The sequence below is a fragment of the Vanessa atalanta genome, chromosome 28, assembly GCF_905147765.1.
Source record: "Vanessa atalanta chromosome 28, ilVanAtal1.2, whole genome shotgun sequence".
In the NCBI taxonomy this organism is placed as follows: domain Eukaryota; kingdom Metazoa; phylum Arthropoda; class Insecta; order Lepidoptera; family Nymphalidae; genus Vanessa; species Vanessa atalanta.
The window spans coordinates 4,403,488-4,418,782 of record NC_061898.1 but is presented as its reverse complement, the minus strand read 5'-3'; the positions used below and the strand labels follow the sequence as shown (position 1 = coordinate 4,418,782).

Genomic DNA, 15,295 nt, shown 5'->3' with positions numbered 1-15,295 from the left:
CAGCTTGTCTTTAAGGATGTAAAATTTTATACGCTAGCAACTCTGTTTACCGCTTGTTCTTTAGAAAATGGCGGAGCTTCGGTTTCGTAGCGTTGATTGCTACTATCTTGTTTTATTCAAATTAATAAACAATTAAATTAGTGTTAATGTTAAGTTAGTTTAATTAGTTAAGATGGAGTCTATTTCAAACGAAGGCATGTGTCGGTGTTGTGCATCGGAAGGTACTTTTAAAGACTTTCTTACGACGTACCATTGGATGGGCGAAGAAGAAATTTATGCCGATATGCTAAGAGATTGTTTTGCGATTACAGTGAGTGTTATTCCTATACGCATCTTAATTCTAATTAGACTAGTTAAGAAACTACAGTGTTTACTAGAATCAGTAACAGACAGACTGTTATTGATTGTGGTATACATAACAACAAACTTGTCATTTTATATTGACTTAATTTCATAAAACATTTTATTTAATAAATAACTGAGGTCTCGTAGGTCTAGTCTGTTAATTAAAAATACGTAAAATTATCACTAGTTTTATGCAATTCGTAGTTTGATGGTTTTAATAATTCCCTTCGTAAATAGTCGGTTATAATTATCGCAAAATAAAGAAAGGTTATGATCATAAAATCAACTTGTGTATATTCGACTTCTACTTTGTAAACATTGTGATTGTTATTGTAATTTTTGTATTGTTTATCTTCATATATGTATAAATAGGCAAAGACATATTACTTTACTGCCTATATGTTTTCTGTTTGTAACTTTTTTTTTTTGTTTAGCACTACTATCAAAATATTAATGCTAATATTTTTTTATTTCTTGATCAATCTATAGTTTTTTTATTCACTCATAATAATATTTGAATATAAAAATGTGTAAATTTAACATTAATTAATCATCCTTTAAGGTATAAATTTAACTAAACTATACAATTAGTGAGTTTATGGTTGATAGCACACCTTGGGAATGAAACGATTGCCTCCTGGCTGTTTCTATTCATATACAATTATGTATATAATTAATTTGACAAAAAAAAAAAAGACCCACTGAGTTTCTTTCGCCGGTTCTTCTCAGGTCAGGGTGTTCCTTTTTCCGAACTGGTGGTAGTGTTTAATTTGACCAACAATAAGTAAATGTAATGCTTCTATATTGAATAAAGAAATTTGAGTTTGAGTTTGCATGATAATTTGATTATATTTAATTGATTTTTCTATAGCCTAGTCCAATTCAAGATGAACTAGAGATAAACAAACCTTAGTTTCACATATTCCATGCGAATTGCTTATAGCTCAGCTATATTATGCACTACAAACAGTTCTTGATTAATATATCTTTGTTTATATCAGCACACTATTCTCTTTTCTCGTTCCAAACTTCACATAACAGCTATGTCAACTTTCAAAATACCATTATTCAAGTTTCTCGACCAATTATAGTGTATCTAGTGTATCAATTTGTAATCAGAAAACTTGGAAGGACTAATGAGTATGGCATGTTCCTCTAGGTAGAATCTGCACTTTGATACTATTCATCTTGTAAGATTACGTTTCCAGTGTTACTTAAATAACAAATGTAGTTGTTTTAAACAGTATCTAAATAATAAATCTTGTGATCATCAAAATCGGCGTAATTGTGTTGAAATTTTTGTATTTGTAGAAAATAATGTACTTTAAAGAAAAAGTCAGAATCAAAATTCTTTATGCAAGAAGGCCCATTAGAGCAATTTTGTATCGCCATGTTAACAGTGTTGAATGAACTGTAACGCTACCGGTTCAGAATGTATATTCTACAGAGAAGATGCGGCAAGAAACTCAGTAGTTCTTTTCCATCGTTTTAATTACAGAGTATGTTAATATAGTACAATTAGATTTATATACATTCAGCCTAGAAAACAATAAGTACGTAGTAAGTAGTAGTATATTATTTATTAATCTTGTCTTGTGTTAAATATGGCTTAATTTTATCAAGGTTTTGTTTTTTGATAAATATTAGGATTATAATAAAAAATAATTTTGATAACAATAGAAAAATATGCCATACATTGTCAATTATTTTCCTGAAATTTGTAATAATGAATTTGTCCCCAGTTATACACATCGGATGACGTTAATAATGGGGGTATATGCGAGGTGTGTATTACGCAGCTCCGAAACGCTTGCAACTTCAAGCGTCAGGTGCAGCAGACAGAGGAGCAGTTTAAAAAGAGAGTTCAGAACAGTGTACTTAAATGTAAGTTTTTATAAATCGTCACTACATTATAAAAAATAAAGTTCCCTCTTCACTGGTGTATGCGATGAACTCATAAAGTACGAAATGAATTTGTCTATGGTCGTTGCTGATAAATGGAAGGCAATATAGGGATGCTTGTTGAAGTTATTGGAAAAAAATATCATAAGCAATAGCTATGTTTAATATTACTATCCAAAGTCAAGTCAGGTGGTTAGTTAGTTTTTTTATAAAGTAAAGCAAGTAGTCCAGTCGTTTAGACAATTTAATCTAAAGCGTTGATTCCAGATTCAAGCCCAGGTTATTGACACTGTTTAATGATGTTTCTAATTCGTGTTTGTAATTGATGTCATGCTCGGTGATGGAAAACATAATGAGGGAATTGATTGAGTTGAATGAAAGCCGAAATAAATGCCTTATGTGTATTAAACCATTGGAAAATTTGGTGCACCAGTTCCAAAGGCGAGGAGATCTAGGCCATCCTTATTTATTTCTTTATTCGAACCATCAAATCACCACAGACAGACCTGTTGTCTATGCCTTGATATTCATATTGTTTGGTGGAGTTTAGTAGTTTTTTGGTTTTTATTGAGGCACATATGCCTCAGCTTGCCGGCCTTTGAAGAATGAGCAGATGCCGACAAAAGTTGGTTCTGGCTCAGAGCGGTCAACGATTTTATTTTCCGGCAACACAATCACACTGAAAATTTACAGGCAGTTACTTCAATTGACTCAAATAAATAAATATTTTTCATTATCAAAGTGATTAACTTTCAGCGAGCGTCATAAAACTGGAGATGGCTGGCGTTGACGACGGCGAACATTCCGATACAAATTTATCCGACGAATTTTCTGTTACGGGTAAGTCTTATCGGTTGGCATTTTTTTTGTAAATTGTTTTCGGGGTGGCGGGACACGCTTTAATTTTCTTTACCGCATGCTCTAACTTTAGCGAATATTGGAGTGCCTTAGATTTGAGGGTCAGCCCAGGTGCCTTTCCGTAGAAATCTGCCGGATTTACGGAAGTTTAAGGGCTTAGCTCCAGGCTCCCGTTGAATTTTTAAGTGTTTAATTTGTGTTTGTAATTCTTGTTGAGCGTTGCGAAGGAAATATCGTGAGGATACCTGCATCTCAAACTCCTACGGCCAAGTTAAAAAATATGCATGTTCTCCTCTATCTATCGGGATTACTGTCACTACATGGATGGCTTTCTCTGTTATAAATCTGGGGACCATTTTACTAACTTAAAACGGTATTGATACGTTCAAGTAGGATCCAACTTCGACTATTCCTTAAAATTAACCTTAGATGAATCGTAACTGAGGATCTACTTATTTATATCGTTTGTAAAATACGAAAACGGCTAAACGGCATGTTTCGATTCGGTTGCGATAAACTGATAAATTTGCTGTATTATGTGGGACTTCACTTGGTGGTAGGGCTTTGTGCAAGCCTGTCTGGGTAGGTACCACCCGCTCATCAGATATTCTACCGCCAAACTGCAGTACACTGTATTGTGTTCCGGTTAGAAGGGTGAGTGAGCCAGTGTAATCACAGACACAAGGACATAACATCTTAGTTTGCGAGGTTGGTGGCGCATAGGTGATGTAAGGAATGGTTAATGTTTCTTACAGCGCCTTTGTCTATGGGCGGTGGTGACCACTTACCATCAGGTGGCCCATATGCTTGTCCGCCAACCATGCCATAAAAAAAAAAACTCGTCATGCAAACTAACAACCCGCGGTACCCTCTGCGTCTCTTCGGCGGGCGCCACGGAATCTCTTTTGAATACAATCGTGACACTTAGGCCCAGCAATATGATTCTATAAGAATTCACTTCGTATCTCACTCGTGTAATCGTGAATTTTTGACAATCGACTTTCGGTGATACGGTTTTGATACGTGTATCCTATAAATCTTATAATTATTATATCACATAATATTCTGGCATTTCACTCGCCGTGAGATGCGAGTTTCTTTTCTTTGTAACAGAATAGCCCTGCTTGGAGATAATTCATCTTATTTATTTATTTTTCAGAATTCGAAGTGCCGATAAAAGAGGAGAAGGTCGAAGAGAAACCGAAGAAACGTCAAGCGGCCAAACCGTCGACGTCCAGAGCGAAGAAGGCGAAGACCGAGGACGGCGAGCCTTCAGCTAAACGTAAGTGTTGTGCTTGTATTACATAGATATAGAGACGTTGGTTTTGTGTTTACGTGAGATTTTAGTTAACAAGAGATGGTTGTGATAGACATGGCTCTTGGATTATAGACTCGTTGCCGTTGAACGTGTGAAATGTCAGAATTTGAGGAGGGGGGGGGGTGTGTAGTCAATCGACTGTACTTAACTTAGATATTAAGGATAGTTAGGGATTACATGAGATGGTTGTTATAAACATGGCTCTTGGATTATAGACTCGTTGCCGTTGAACGTGTGAAATGTCAGAATTCGAGGAGGGGGGGGAGGCGATCGTTCAGTCAATCGACTGTACTTAACTTAGATATTAAGGATAGGTAGGGATTGTCGATAATATAAATTTATGATGAAGACAGTTGTTTTATTACGGGAGTTTACACGATCGTGAGGTGTCCGTTTGGGGGCGGGGCTGATTGTTATCGTATTCAGTTATAGTACGGATACGGACTGACGGACATAGGGTACCTAAGACTAAATTACAATGGAGCGTTACGTATAGAAGATGCGTTATTCGTTACGACGTAAATCTCAGAATCGAATGATAGTGTTTAAATTAATTCGTTTTGTACTCGTTTATAAATAATTATATGACAAGAAATTATTAATAAAAAATCTCGTATGTATGATAACAATAAAAAAATAAATATGAGTGTTCGAAACGGAATATTTACCATGTTTTTTATTTTTACTTTTTATTTGTTCTCGTGATCAAGACCTTCGTTGATAATGTCGAAATAACGAGCGCCACCAAATAAAAAATTTAAAAAAACATGGTAAACTACCCGTTTTAAATACTTATAGTAATAAAAATAACCATCTTAATTTAAAATCTTATATACCAAAGAAGTAGTTTAAATAATGTCATATAAAAGCGTATGTAACGGAAAGAGACAGAGAGATAGTGATAGAGAAGGAATGGTCGTGTGGAGGTAGTCCTAACCTGCGTTGACAGTTAAAATTATTCAGGATATCGATAGTACTATCGATAGTATTGCTAGCTCTCTGTAAGCAATACTATTGTTAGGTGCGATATTATTGATACTATCGATAGTTTTGGTTAAAAGTAATGGTTTTTGCAATACTATCGATGGTATTACTCATGGGGAGCTATCGATACTATCGATAGTATTGATACATGACAATACTAGATAGTCTATCGATAGTGGACTATCGATATGCAACACTAGTCCTAACGCTTTTTCCTTACGTGACCATTTCTGACAGTTCACTCTAGGGCGAATATATCCGATTTTTGTGACATCGGTCGTGTAACGGATATTCGGATTAAAAATCGGTGTTGACATGCGATTTCAAATATCGCCCTGTCTTTGTTTGACTTTACATTGTACGGTTTGTGTGAAAGAGATGAAACGAACGTGATATTAAAATCGCTTTAAAATACGCTTCATCTTTCTCTCACAGATGGATTACTGTTAAGTTAGAGAGAGACAGGGCGAATATTTAACGAGTTTAACGTTATCGTACTTTGCTTTGACGTATCAAAACGATATTCATAGCTTTTTTAGATGCGGTGAAAACGGTTACCCGTCAACATCGAATCGATGACATCTTATATGCAACTAACACGACTATATTTTTAGATGTCGAAAAAGAGTAACTACTGAATTTCTCGTCGGTTCTTCTCGGTAGAATCTACATTCCGAACCGGTGGTAGCTTCACTTTAAATAGTTTGTTAATTGACTAATCAAAAGTGCTCGTAAAAGCCTACTTGAATAAGGTATATTTTGATTCATCACAGTTTGATTAGTTTCGATATGTCGGACGGCATGCCTAGTTCACTCAACTGTAAAGCGCGTAAAAGAACTTCGTTCCGAATACAACGATATTAAAGCGTCGGGAGGATTTCGGTGACGCGTTTACCCGATCCCCGGTGACGCGGCGTTGCGGAATAAGCTGCTTATACGTCTCCGTGACGGAGCCGAGTAGGGGGGGGGGACGGTGATCGTCTCGCCTCTTCCGAGTAGATGCAATATTTACAGCGCTTTAACGTACGTTTGATCCATGCAATATCATTTCGTGGTTATTTTTTACGACAGGTAACACTGTCTTGTTTTTTAATTAAATATTATCTATATGAAATGCAAAAATATTTCGAGGTTCGTTTAAAAATAATATATGTATCCTTACCTTGCGCGTCAATGTGGATGGTTGATTTTAATTAAACCATATTTTCATTTCTTCGAGTTTCTAGATTACTAGTTTTTGATACGGTGGCTTTATAGTACGTACGCCGTTTTAAAATTTATAATGATATTAAAATAACAATCAACTAGCTGAGTCTGTTTCGTATATAGTCAAATGTGGGGTAATCTTTTCGGACTGATGCAAAATCTTGGATTTTTTATACTATAAAATACTACGGGCATCTCGTCGGTAGTAGTCACGTCATAGGTCAAAGGAGAAACGACCTAAACGCAAAACGTATCGAATTTTTTTGGACGATAGAGAGACCGCTGGAAGTCAGATTCTTCTCGGTTCTTTACTTCATTTTGAAACGGTGGTAGCTTCAAAACTGCTTTTGATTCGAATTTTGATACAATTAAATATCTATCCTGATTAAGGAATCGACAAATATCGACATGTCTCGTTTTAATGCTTAACTTTGGTGCTGAAATTTCTCTTAAACACAAAATCAATGTTTCTGTTTTTCGAGATTATGAAAAAGCCACATTGGATACACACGTGACGTATTTGACTGTTTATTTATGTACACTAAACACTATGTTATATGTGTCCGAAATATACAATATAGAGGAAACTTGAATATACATCTAAACTATGTTTCAATGGCGGAAGGAGTTGAGTTTTTTTTACATTACATTACATTAGCAGCCTGTAAATTTCCCACTGCTGGGCTAAGGCCTCCTATTCCTTTTGAGGAGAAGGCTTGGATCATATTCCACCTCGCTGCTCCAATGCGAGTTGGTGGAATACATATGTGGCAGAATTTCGTTGAAATTAGACACATGCAAGTTTCCTCAAATAAATAAAGCACGTGAAAATTAAGTGGTGCTTGCCTGGGTTTGAACACGCTATCATCGTTTAAGATGCACGCGTTCTAACTACTGGGCCATCTCGGCTTACGGTTGAGACGTAGACGTTACAAGCTGAAACTGCGCTTTTACCCGCGCGAAATTTATAAAATAAACATCCAAACCCCGTTATAGTTTCGTAAAATCCGTTCTTATTGGATGTCTACACCCTATAAGGAACCTATTAGCCAAATTTCAAGTTTGTAGGTGTTACAGTTTCAGAGATTTCGTGATTAATCAGCATACATACATATTGATAATACAGCATTAGTCTACTAAAATACTTGTATCCAACCTTTGAAACTAAGATGTTATGTCCCTTGTGCCTGTGATTACACTGGCTCACTCACCCTTCTAACCGGAACACAACAATACAGTGTACTGTTATAGAATATATGACGAGAGGGTGGTACCTACCTAGTGTTAATGTCTATGTATAGTGGTGACCATTTACCATCAAGCGGCCCAATTGCCTTTTTATCTATCTATATATATAAAAATGTACTTCGAAGACTATTTACTTCGAGTATTTTTTTCAAGAATCCATAGATCGATTCGAGATCTTATCGATTATCGACCAATAAAATCGCGTCAATTCAAGGTCAAATGTTGTTCATTTGTCTCTACGCGTGACATTCGAATGGTCTATATGTATTTTACTTTAATTTCTTAAATATGTAATATACTATCTACAATACATTTAAACATTTTACATAGTTTGTTAAATAAAACTTAATGAAAATACAATTATTTTGAATATAAGGCTCAAAATCACAGAGGGTGCGAATTAGGGCGTGGACCCATGTCTACGGTGCGGCGCCGTTTGCCGTGCAACGGTACGGCGCCGCTGCCGGCAAATGGCGTGGCGCCGTGCCGCGCCACGGCGTCATGTACCGGCACCCCACTCAACTTGAAAGAACGGGACGTGCTTATACTAGTAAAATCAAAAAGTCTAAAACTAAATCGTCCGCCATTTTATGCAAGAAATACCGCACTATGTAACGTATAACACAATAATAGTGAGCACGTGCCGATACACGACGCCGTGGCGATGTACCGGTGGCGGTGCCGTACCGTTGCACGACAAACGGCGCCGCACCGTAGACATGGGTCCACGCCCTTTGGCTTGGAAGCTCGTAAAATAAAATATACGAACGAATAACGGTAAATAATAATTCGATACTATCGAGACCAATTCGATGTATATATAACTAAAATTTACGATTTGAAAAATAAGTAATTTTAAATAATTTCATAAGAAATATCTGTAAAAAGTCAGTTCGGGAACGCGTCCAAAGCAAAAACTTCAAACTTTAACTTACGTGAACAAATACTAAAATCATACTTTTTATATAGTCCCATGTTCATTAGAGTTGTTTGTTTCCTATACAATTATTATTTTAAGCCAGAATATTGAAATAAAAATAATTTTAAGCACGGTATTTGGCAAAAGTTTGTCCGAGAAATCAAACGTCATTTCTGTGAACGCGGCATTAGGTGGTGAAATATCTTAATATTGAACTCGACTTGAGGCGCTGGTGTCCTTTTGTAGCGAGCAACAGTGTTGTGAGGCGTGCGTATATTTAAGTGGTAAGTACTGTTATGTTCATATATTTTGTACCGTACCTTAATTATACGTCATCACGGGAACGGGTGGAATAGTAAATTATATTAAAATAGCAGTTACTTAATGAGTATTCTGTAAAACTATCATTGTTTACTACACAATAACCTTGAAATAATGTGCCCAAGATGGCGACATTCGGAATTGTAGACGCGAAATTTCAAAAACGAAAATAGTTCAGCTTATATAAAACAAAGAGAAAGCGGAAGTTCTTAGAAAATATGACAGAGGAACAAAGGAAGAATAAAACGAGCTAAAGATAAGGAGTACTACCAGAGAAACAAAGCTGAAAAGAAGGTAAAGAAAGCTGCAGATATGACAGAACGGGAATTACGTAAGCAAAGAAAACAATGGAAACGAGCTTCAAAAAAATATAGAGACAAGAAAAAGATGTTAGAAAATGAAGTCAGCAATACTCCTCCGTCTTCAGATACGTAGTTAGTGGGGCCTCCTCAAAATTCAGTGAGAAGACAGCGCGGAAGGAAAATTGTGAAGAAAAAGCAGACAAAAGCATACAGAACAAGAAAAAAACAAAAATGAGACGTAAGATTGAGGCGTTAAATAAAAAAAAATAGTCTAAAGGAAATGACAGAAAAGAAGAAGGACAATTTGCAGATGACTTCCAATAGTAAAGTGAATGATTTAATCAAAGATATACCAGCTCCAGTCCCTCGTGAAGTACGCAAGCAACTGTTATTTGGTGAAGTACTATCTACTCAATTGAAGACAAATTCAGAGAGAAATTTTCCATAGATGTGTTCAGTGGCGTAGCTAGGTGGACAAGGGCCCCGGTGCATAGAAAAGAAACGGGCCCTCATCCCCTCTTTAACTTATATTGCGCTTCAAAATTATAGATAGGAATAAAAATAGGATACAGGATACATTGAGACGAACATTAGTAGGCTAAATCCATATGTCATATCTATTCAAAGCTTAGGTTAGAGGGCCCCCTGAGCTCCGGGGCCCTGGTGCACTGCACCGCCTGGCCCTACGATAGCTACGCCAGTGGATGTGTTAGTGGCACTGGTATGAGAAAGTATAAATTGTTACAAATGGCTGAAGCATTCGTGCCCAAAGACAAAAGTAATAAAACTAGTCTGATGTCAGACAAAAAAGTTCGCGAAGTAGTTTTAAAACCAGATGTACGCCAGATGGTCGAGGATTTCTTTCGAAAGGATGATGTTAGTAGGATGTGCCCAGGAAAAGGGACTTCGTAATTAAAAATGGTGTCAAGAAACAAAAATGCGTACTTTTTTATCAACAATCAAAGCTTTACGTCCTAAATTTCATTATTATTCATGAGACTATAATTGAAGACTGATTACGATAATTAAAGACGCTAGGCATAGTTTAAACTAGTTCAAAGTTGAGTTTGTAAAAAATGTTGTCTGAAAAAGTAAGTTAAAAAAAAAAAGTTTGTTTCTTTTTTTATTAAAAAAAAAAAAAATGAGTGTAAAATTATAGCGAGTAACATTTCTAAACAAGATTAAAGAAATTACCAAAGTTAATTTTAGCATACAATACTTAAAAATACCTATAAGATAATCCCGACAACATCATTCAGTGAACACCTTCGTCATTCCGGGAACACGACATCATTTTCGGGAACGCTACTTTTACTCACCTTTAAAACACTGATTTCAAATATTATTGAAAATGTAAATATGCACATATAAACGTAATGAATTTATTATTATAGTAATGTCTAATTTTACTTTCAAAGTCATCATTATTTTGTTATATTTTGAATTTGTGCTTGAAATTTGAGACTAATTGTACTTTTTAATTTTGAATAGATGATTTTTATAAATATTTATATGGCTATTCACCAAATTTCCGTATAAAAAAAAATTAGAAAATTCTATTAAAAATTATAATATTTTATTGTTTTCTATAAATATTATATTTAAAAATAAATATTTAGTTACGTTCCCGAAATGACGATTTTTGCTGTCGAGTTACTTTAAAAACGCTGTAATTTGAAAAATTGTGACAGCTGTCCCCCCTCCACCTTTTTTTTAAATATGTTAAGTTGAATGACAAACCAATCATTTACACTTCGCTATTTGGCTATTGCTTCTTATTAAACTTCTTATTCTCAAATCGCAAACTTCAAATTCAACACCTTCGTGGTTTTGAGCCGTAAGCAGAGATAAAAAAGTCCAATATAATTTTTATCGTAGTTATTTATTGACGGGCCTTAAGTGTTCCAATAAAAAAAAATATTTGTGTACTTATGTACGTGGTTGAGAAGTATTTCGGCGTTATTAAAGATAGTTTTAAAATATCTCATGCATCTTAACTTATTTGATGATGAAACCCAGGCAGGCACCACTGAAATTTTATGTGCTTAATTTGTGTTTATAATTCATCTCGTGCTCGGCGGTGAAGGAAAACATCGTGAGGAAACCTGCATGTGTCTAATTTCCACGAAATTCTGCCACATGTGTATTCCGTCAACCCGCATTGGAGCAGCGTGGTGGAATATGCTCCAAACCTTCTCCTCAAAGGGAGAGGAGGCCTTTATCCCAGCAGTGGGACATTTACGGGCTGCTAATGCTAAATATATATATATTATGATGAATGTTATTTCTTCATTTTTACGACTGTTTCACAATTTAAATTTGCCATTAATATATATTGTAAAATGAGATCAAGTGTGAAGTTGCTGTTTCGAGCGATCTGACATTTAATTGGCAATTTAGCGAGAGACTTCAATATGTTAATTCAATAAATTCTTATATTTTATTTATAACGCGTCAAAAGAATTAGGGTTAAAATATATATGTCGGAGGAGCAGGATGCCGAACAGTTTGGTTCGGGGATTGATCCGATATTTGGAAGACTATGTGGGCGTGCAATGGAGATGTTCACAAAACAAAACTTATTTAATATCGTCGTTGATTCAATAATCGTACAACACAAAAATATCAAAGTATTACAATAATTCATCTCGATTAAGAACAAATGGGTTTTCAAGCAACCATCGCATTCGAGTCGCTTGTCAAAACGTAACGGCTCGCGTTGCCATGACACTCACAACTCAAATCGAGGTGACCCGCTCTTAAAAGTAAAATCAGCCATCAAACATTATTGCCGACTACTCGATTCATTAATTATCCAAATCAACAACCAAAGTAACCGCGTCCCGTTATATGTATGTTCGCAAAAACAAGTTCATGTAGGTTTTGATTTCGTTCATTTAATTTTGTTTGTTGTCGATTTCAGACAATCGTGCGAACATAAGTAGGATTAAACACATGTCGGACGGATATAAACGTCGTTTAAGCCCCTTGATATGGTCCCTCATACTCCGACGCTTCGTTACATTTGCTCTCCCCCTAGCTTTTGCTCGCCCCCCATAATCCGTTCCTCCACCTTCCGTTACGTCTCCTCCAAAATGTAATAATATTATCTCGATTACCTTTCAGTATTTAAAACGGGATATATACCATGTTTTTTAATTTTATTTGGTGGAGCTCGATATTTCGACATTATCTACGAATTTATTGTTCAAGAGACTAAAAAAAAAACATCTCAGTTAGCTTGTACTTGAAAACGTTTTATGTGTGTGTTCCCACCACTGGAGGACAAAAGACAAATAAACGACTTTTGACCTTGAATTGTCGCGATATCATTGGTCGATAGATTGAATGATTGATGGATTTGTGATTAAACGTCGACGAAACTGTTATCGGAACATTGGAAGTAAAATTAAAGTAGATAAAAGTAGTTAAGAGGAATACTGCTGTATTATAAATACAGATATTTCAATCGAGAACTGTTATGAGTGCGCAATATAGCTGAGCTTTTAGCAAATCGCATGGAATACGTGGCAAGAGCCGAGATGGCCCAGTGGTTAGAACGCGTGCATCTTAACCGACGATTGCGGGTTCAAACCCACTGAATTTTCATGTGCTTAATTTGTTTTTATAATTCATCTCGTACACGACGGTGAAGGAAAACATCGTGAGGAAACCTGCGTGTGTCTAATTTCAAAGAAATTCTGCCAAATGTGTATTCCACGAACCCGCATTGGAGCAGCGTGGTGGAATATGCTCCATACCTCTGCTCTCCTCGAAGGGAGAAAAGGCCTTAGCCCAGCAGTGGGAAATTTACAGGCTGCTAATGTAATGTATGTAATGGAATACGTAAATTTAAGGTTCGTTTATCTTTATTTGTACTTAGATTGGCAATATACTTTAGGTATATTGTGTGGTGGTAGGGCTTTGAGCTCGTTCGGGTAGGTACCACCAATTCATCAGATATTCTACCGACAACCAGCTGTTGTATGTGTGTACTGTTGTGTTCCGGTTAAAATGTCGTGTGAGCCAGTTTAACCTCAGTCATAACATCTCAGTTCGTAGGATCGGTGGCTCTTTGGCGATGTAAGGGATGGTTAATATTTCTTACAGTGCCATTGTCTATGGGCGGTGGTGGCATACCATCAAGTGGCCCATTTGCTCGTCTGTTATTTTTATCATAAAATAAGTATGCTTCAAAAGATCCTTAAGAGAGGAGGAGCTCTTAGCCACGCCGTAGGACATTAACAGGCTGTTCTTATTGATCTAGAATGATCTGCATGGATTCTGTAAGAATTCACTTTGAATCTCATTAGCGATATGTTGACAAGCGGCATACGCTGATACGCCATTTTGATAATTAGGCCCTATTAGCCGAAACAAACGTTTGTTTGTGACAGACAGACGGAAAAAAATGTAGAAAATGTTATTGTAATTCCATATATGCAATTGTATATGTTTTATTGTAAGTTAAGTTGAATAACCGTTCGCAATCTTTCGACAGTTCAGAATCTCGCGAGATAGATTATAATCTAACGGTATTTACAATTTTACGTTGACATGTATATAACGCACGATTGAGTGGGTTACAACCTGGGCGCCACCGCTATTGTGCTCGACGCGTTTTTTTGTTTTGATTCTGATCGCTTAGTTTGAATTTGACTACATGTGATTGTTATCACATCTTTATACTTTAGAGTATAACGTTTAGAATCTTATCATTGGATTTGTAATTTGTCGGATTACAATGTAGTCTTTAGTAAAAAAATCCGTACTATTGGGGTCTTACTCTTAGGTAGGAGGGTACTCTATAATCCGACAATTTCGACAGTCCGACACTGCCTTGCTAAATGTTTATCGGTTTACCGGAGGTCCACTGTACATGTAAACACACACTTACACACAAACGCGCGCGGTCACACACACACACTCGATGGACACTCGTTAAATAAATGCTATTTAATAATGTTATTTTTAAATTTAAGTGTAACAAATACAATGTCAGCTTTTTCATATTCTTAAGTATTATTTTTATCTTAATTATATTTAAGTTAAGTCAGCCTTACAAACTTATAGACAGGACTGAAGATATATTCTTAATGTTATATGTACTTGTTTATATTTATATATCAAGCTTAGTTTAAAATATATCGTTTTAACGATTTCTATTCATATACACTATATTTTTTTTTTATTATTTTGACAAAATAAAAAAAAAGACTCGCTGAGTTTCTTTCGCCGGTTCTTCTAAGGTCAGGGGTGTTTCCTTTTCCGAACCGGTGGTAGTGTTTAATTTGACTATCAATAAGTAAGTGTAATGCTTCTATATTGAATAAAGGAATTTGAGTTAGATAAAATTTTCAGAAATATTTTTTTTTATTAATTTCGTGTTACCGTACTCTCGCTGCAAGTCGACGATTGTACAGTTAATTTGATTACTTATAGAGTTTATTTAATTACTGATCAGTTAAACTCGTCATTAATTATTTACCTTTGTAATAATAACCCCCTATGATTCAAAATATAGATGAAATTATGATGACGAATGATTGTTTATCTATACATATCTATATTTTAAAGTCAAATCTCTGGAACTAATGAACGATTTTTTAAAATGTTTTCACTGGTAGAATGCAACGTTATTACTCGGTGGTATATGTTATATCATTTTCTTTGTTAATAAGTTGCATGTGCAGCTGGACGTGTCTTTAGTTTATTAATAAACTTATTAATAAGTATCACCAGTAGTATTTTATAAATACGTACACATAAATTTAATACCAACGACACCCATCCTCCATAACAATACAGCGAATACAGTGAACTTTTTTTTAATGGATATGTTTTCATGTCAAGGATTTTTTTGAAATATTCTTCGATTTTTTAATAATTTTT

General features: G+C 35.5%; 1 protein-coding gene across 8 annotated transcripts in view; it reads left to right on the top strand.

The window, feature by feature from the left end:
* The first annotated feature begins 75 nt into the window (after positions 1-75).
* The window catches only part of LOC125074826 (zinc finger protein 184-like), a 46,794-nt gene continuing 31,574 nt past the window's right edge, over positions 76-15,295 (top strand). For all 8 annotated transcript variants that reach the window (XM_047686281.1, XM_047686278.1, XM_047686275.1 and 5 more), the window contains exons 1-4: positions 76-310; positions 2,088-2,229; positions 3,004-3,087; positions 4,265-4,387. In XM_047686281.1, the coding sequence (XP_047542237.1) occupies positions 173-310; positions 2,088-2,229; positions 3,004-3,087; positions 4,265-4,387 (487 nt within the window). In that variant the 5' untranslated portion in view covers positions 76-172. The remainder of the gene's footprint in view (positions 311-2,087; positions 2,230-3,003; positions 3,088-4,264; positions 4,388-15,295) is intronic.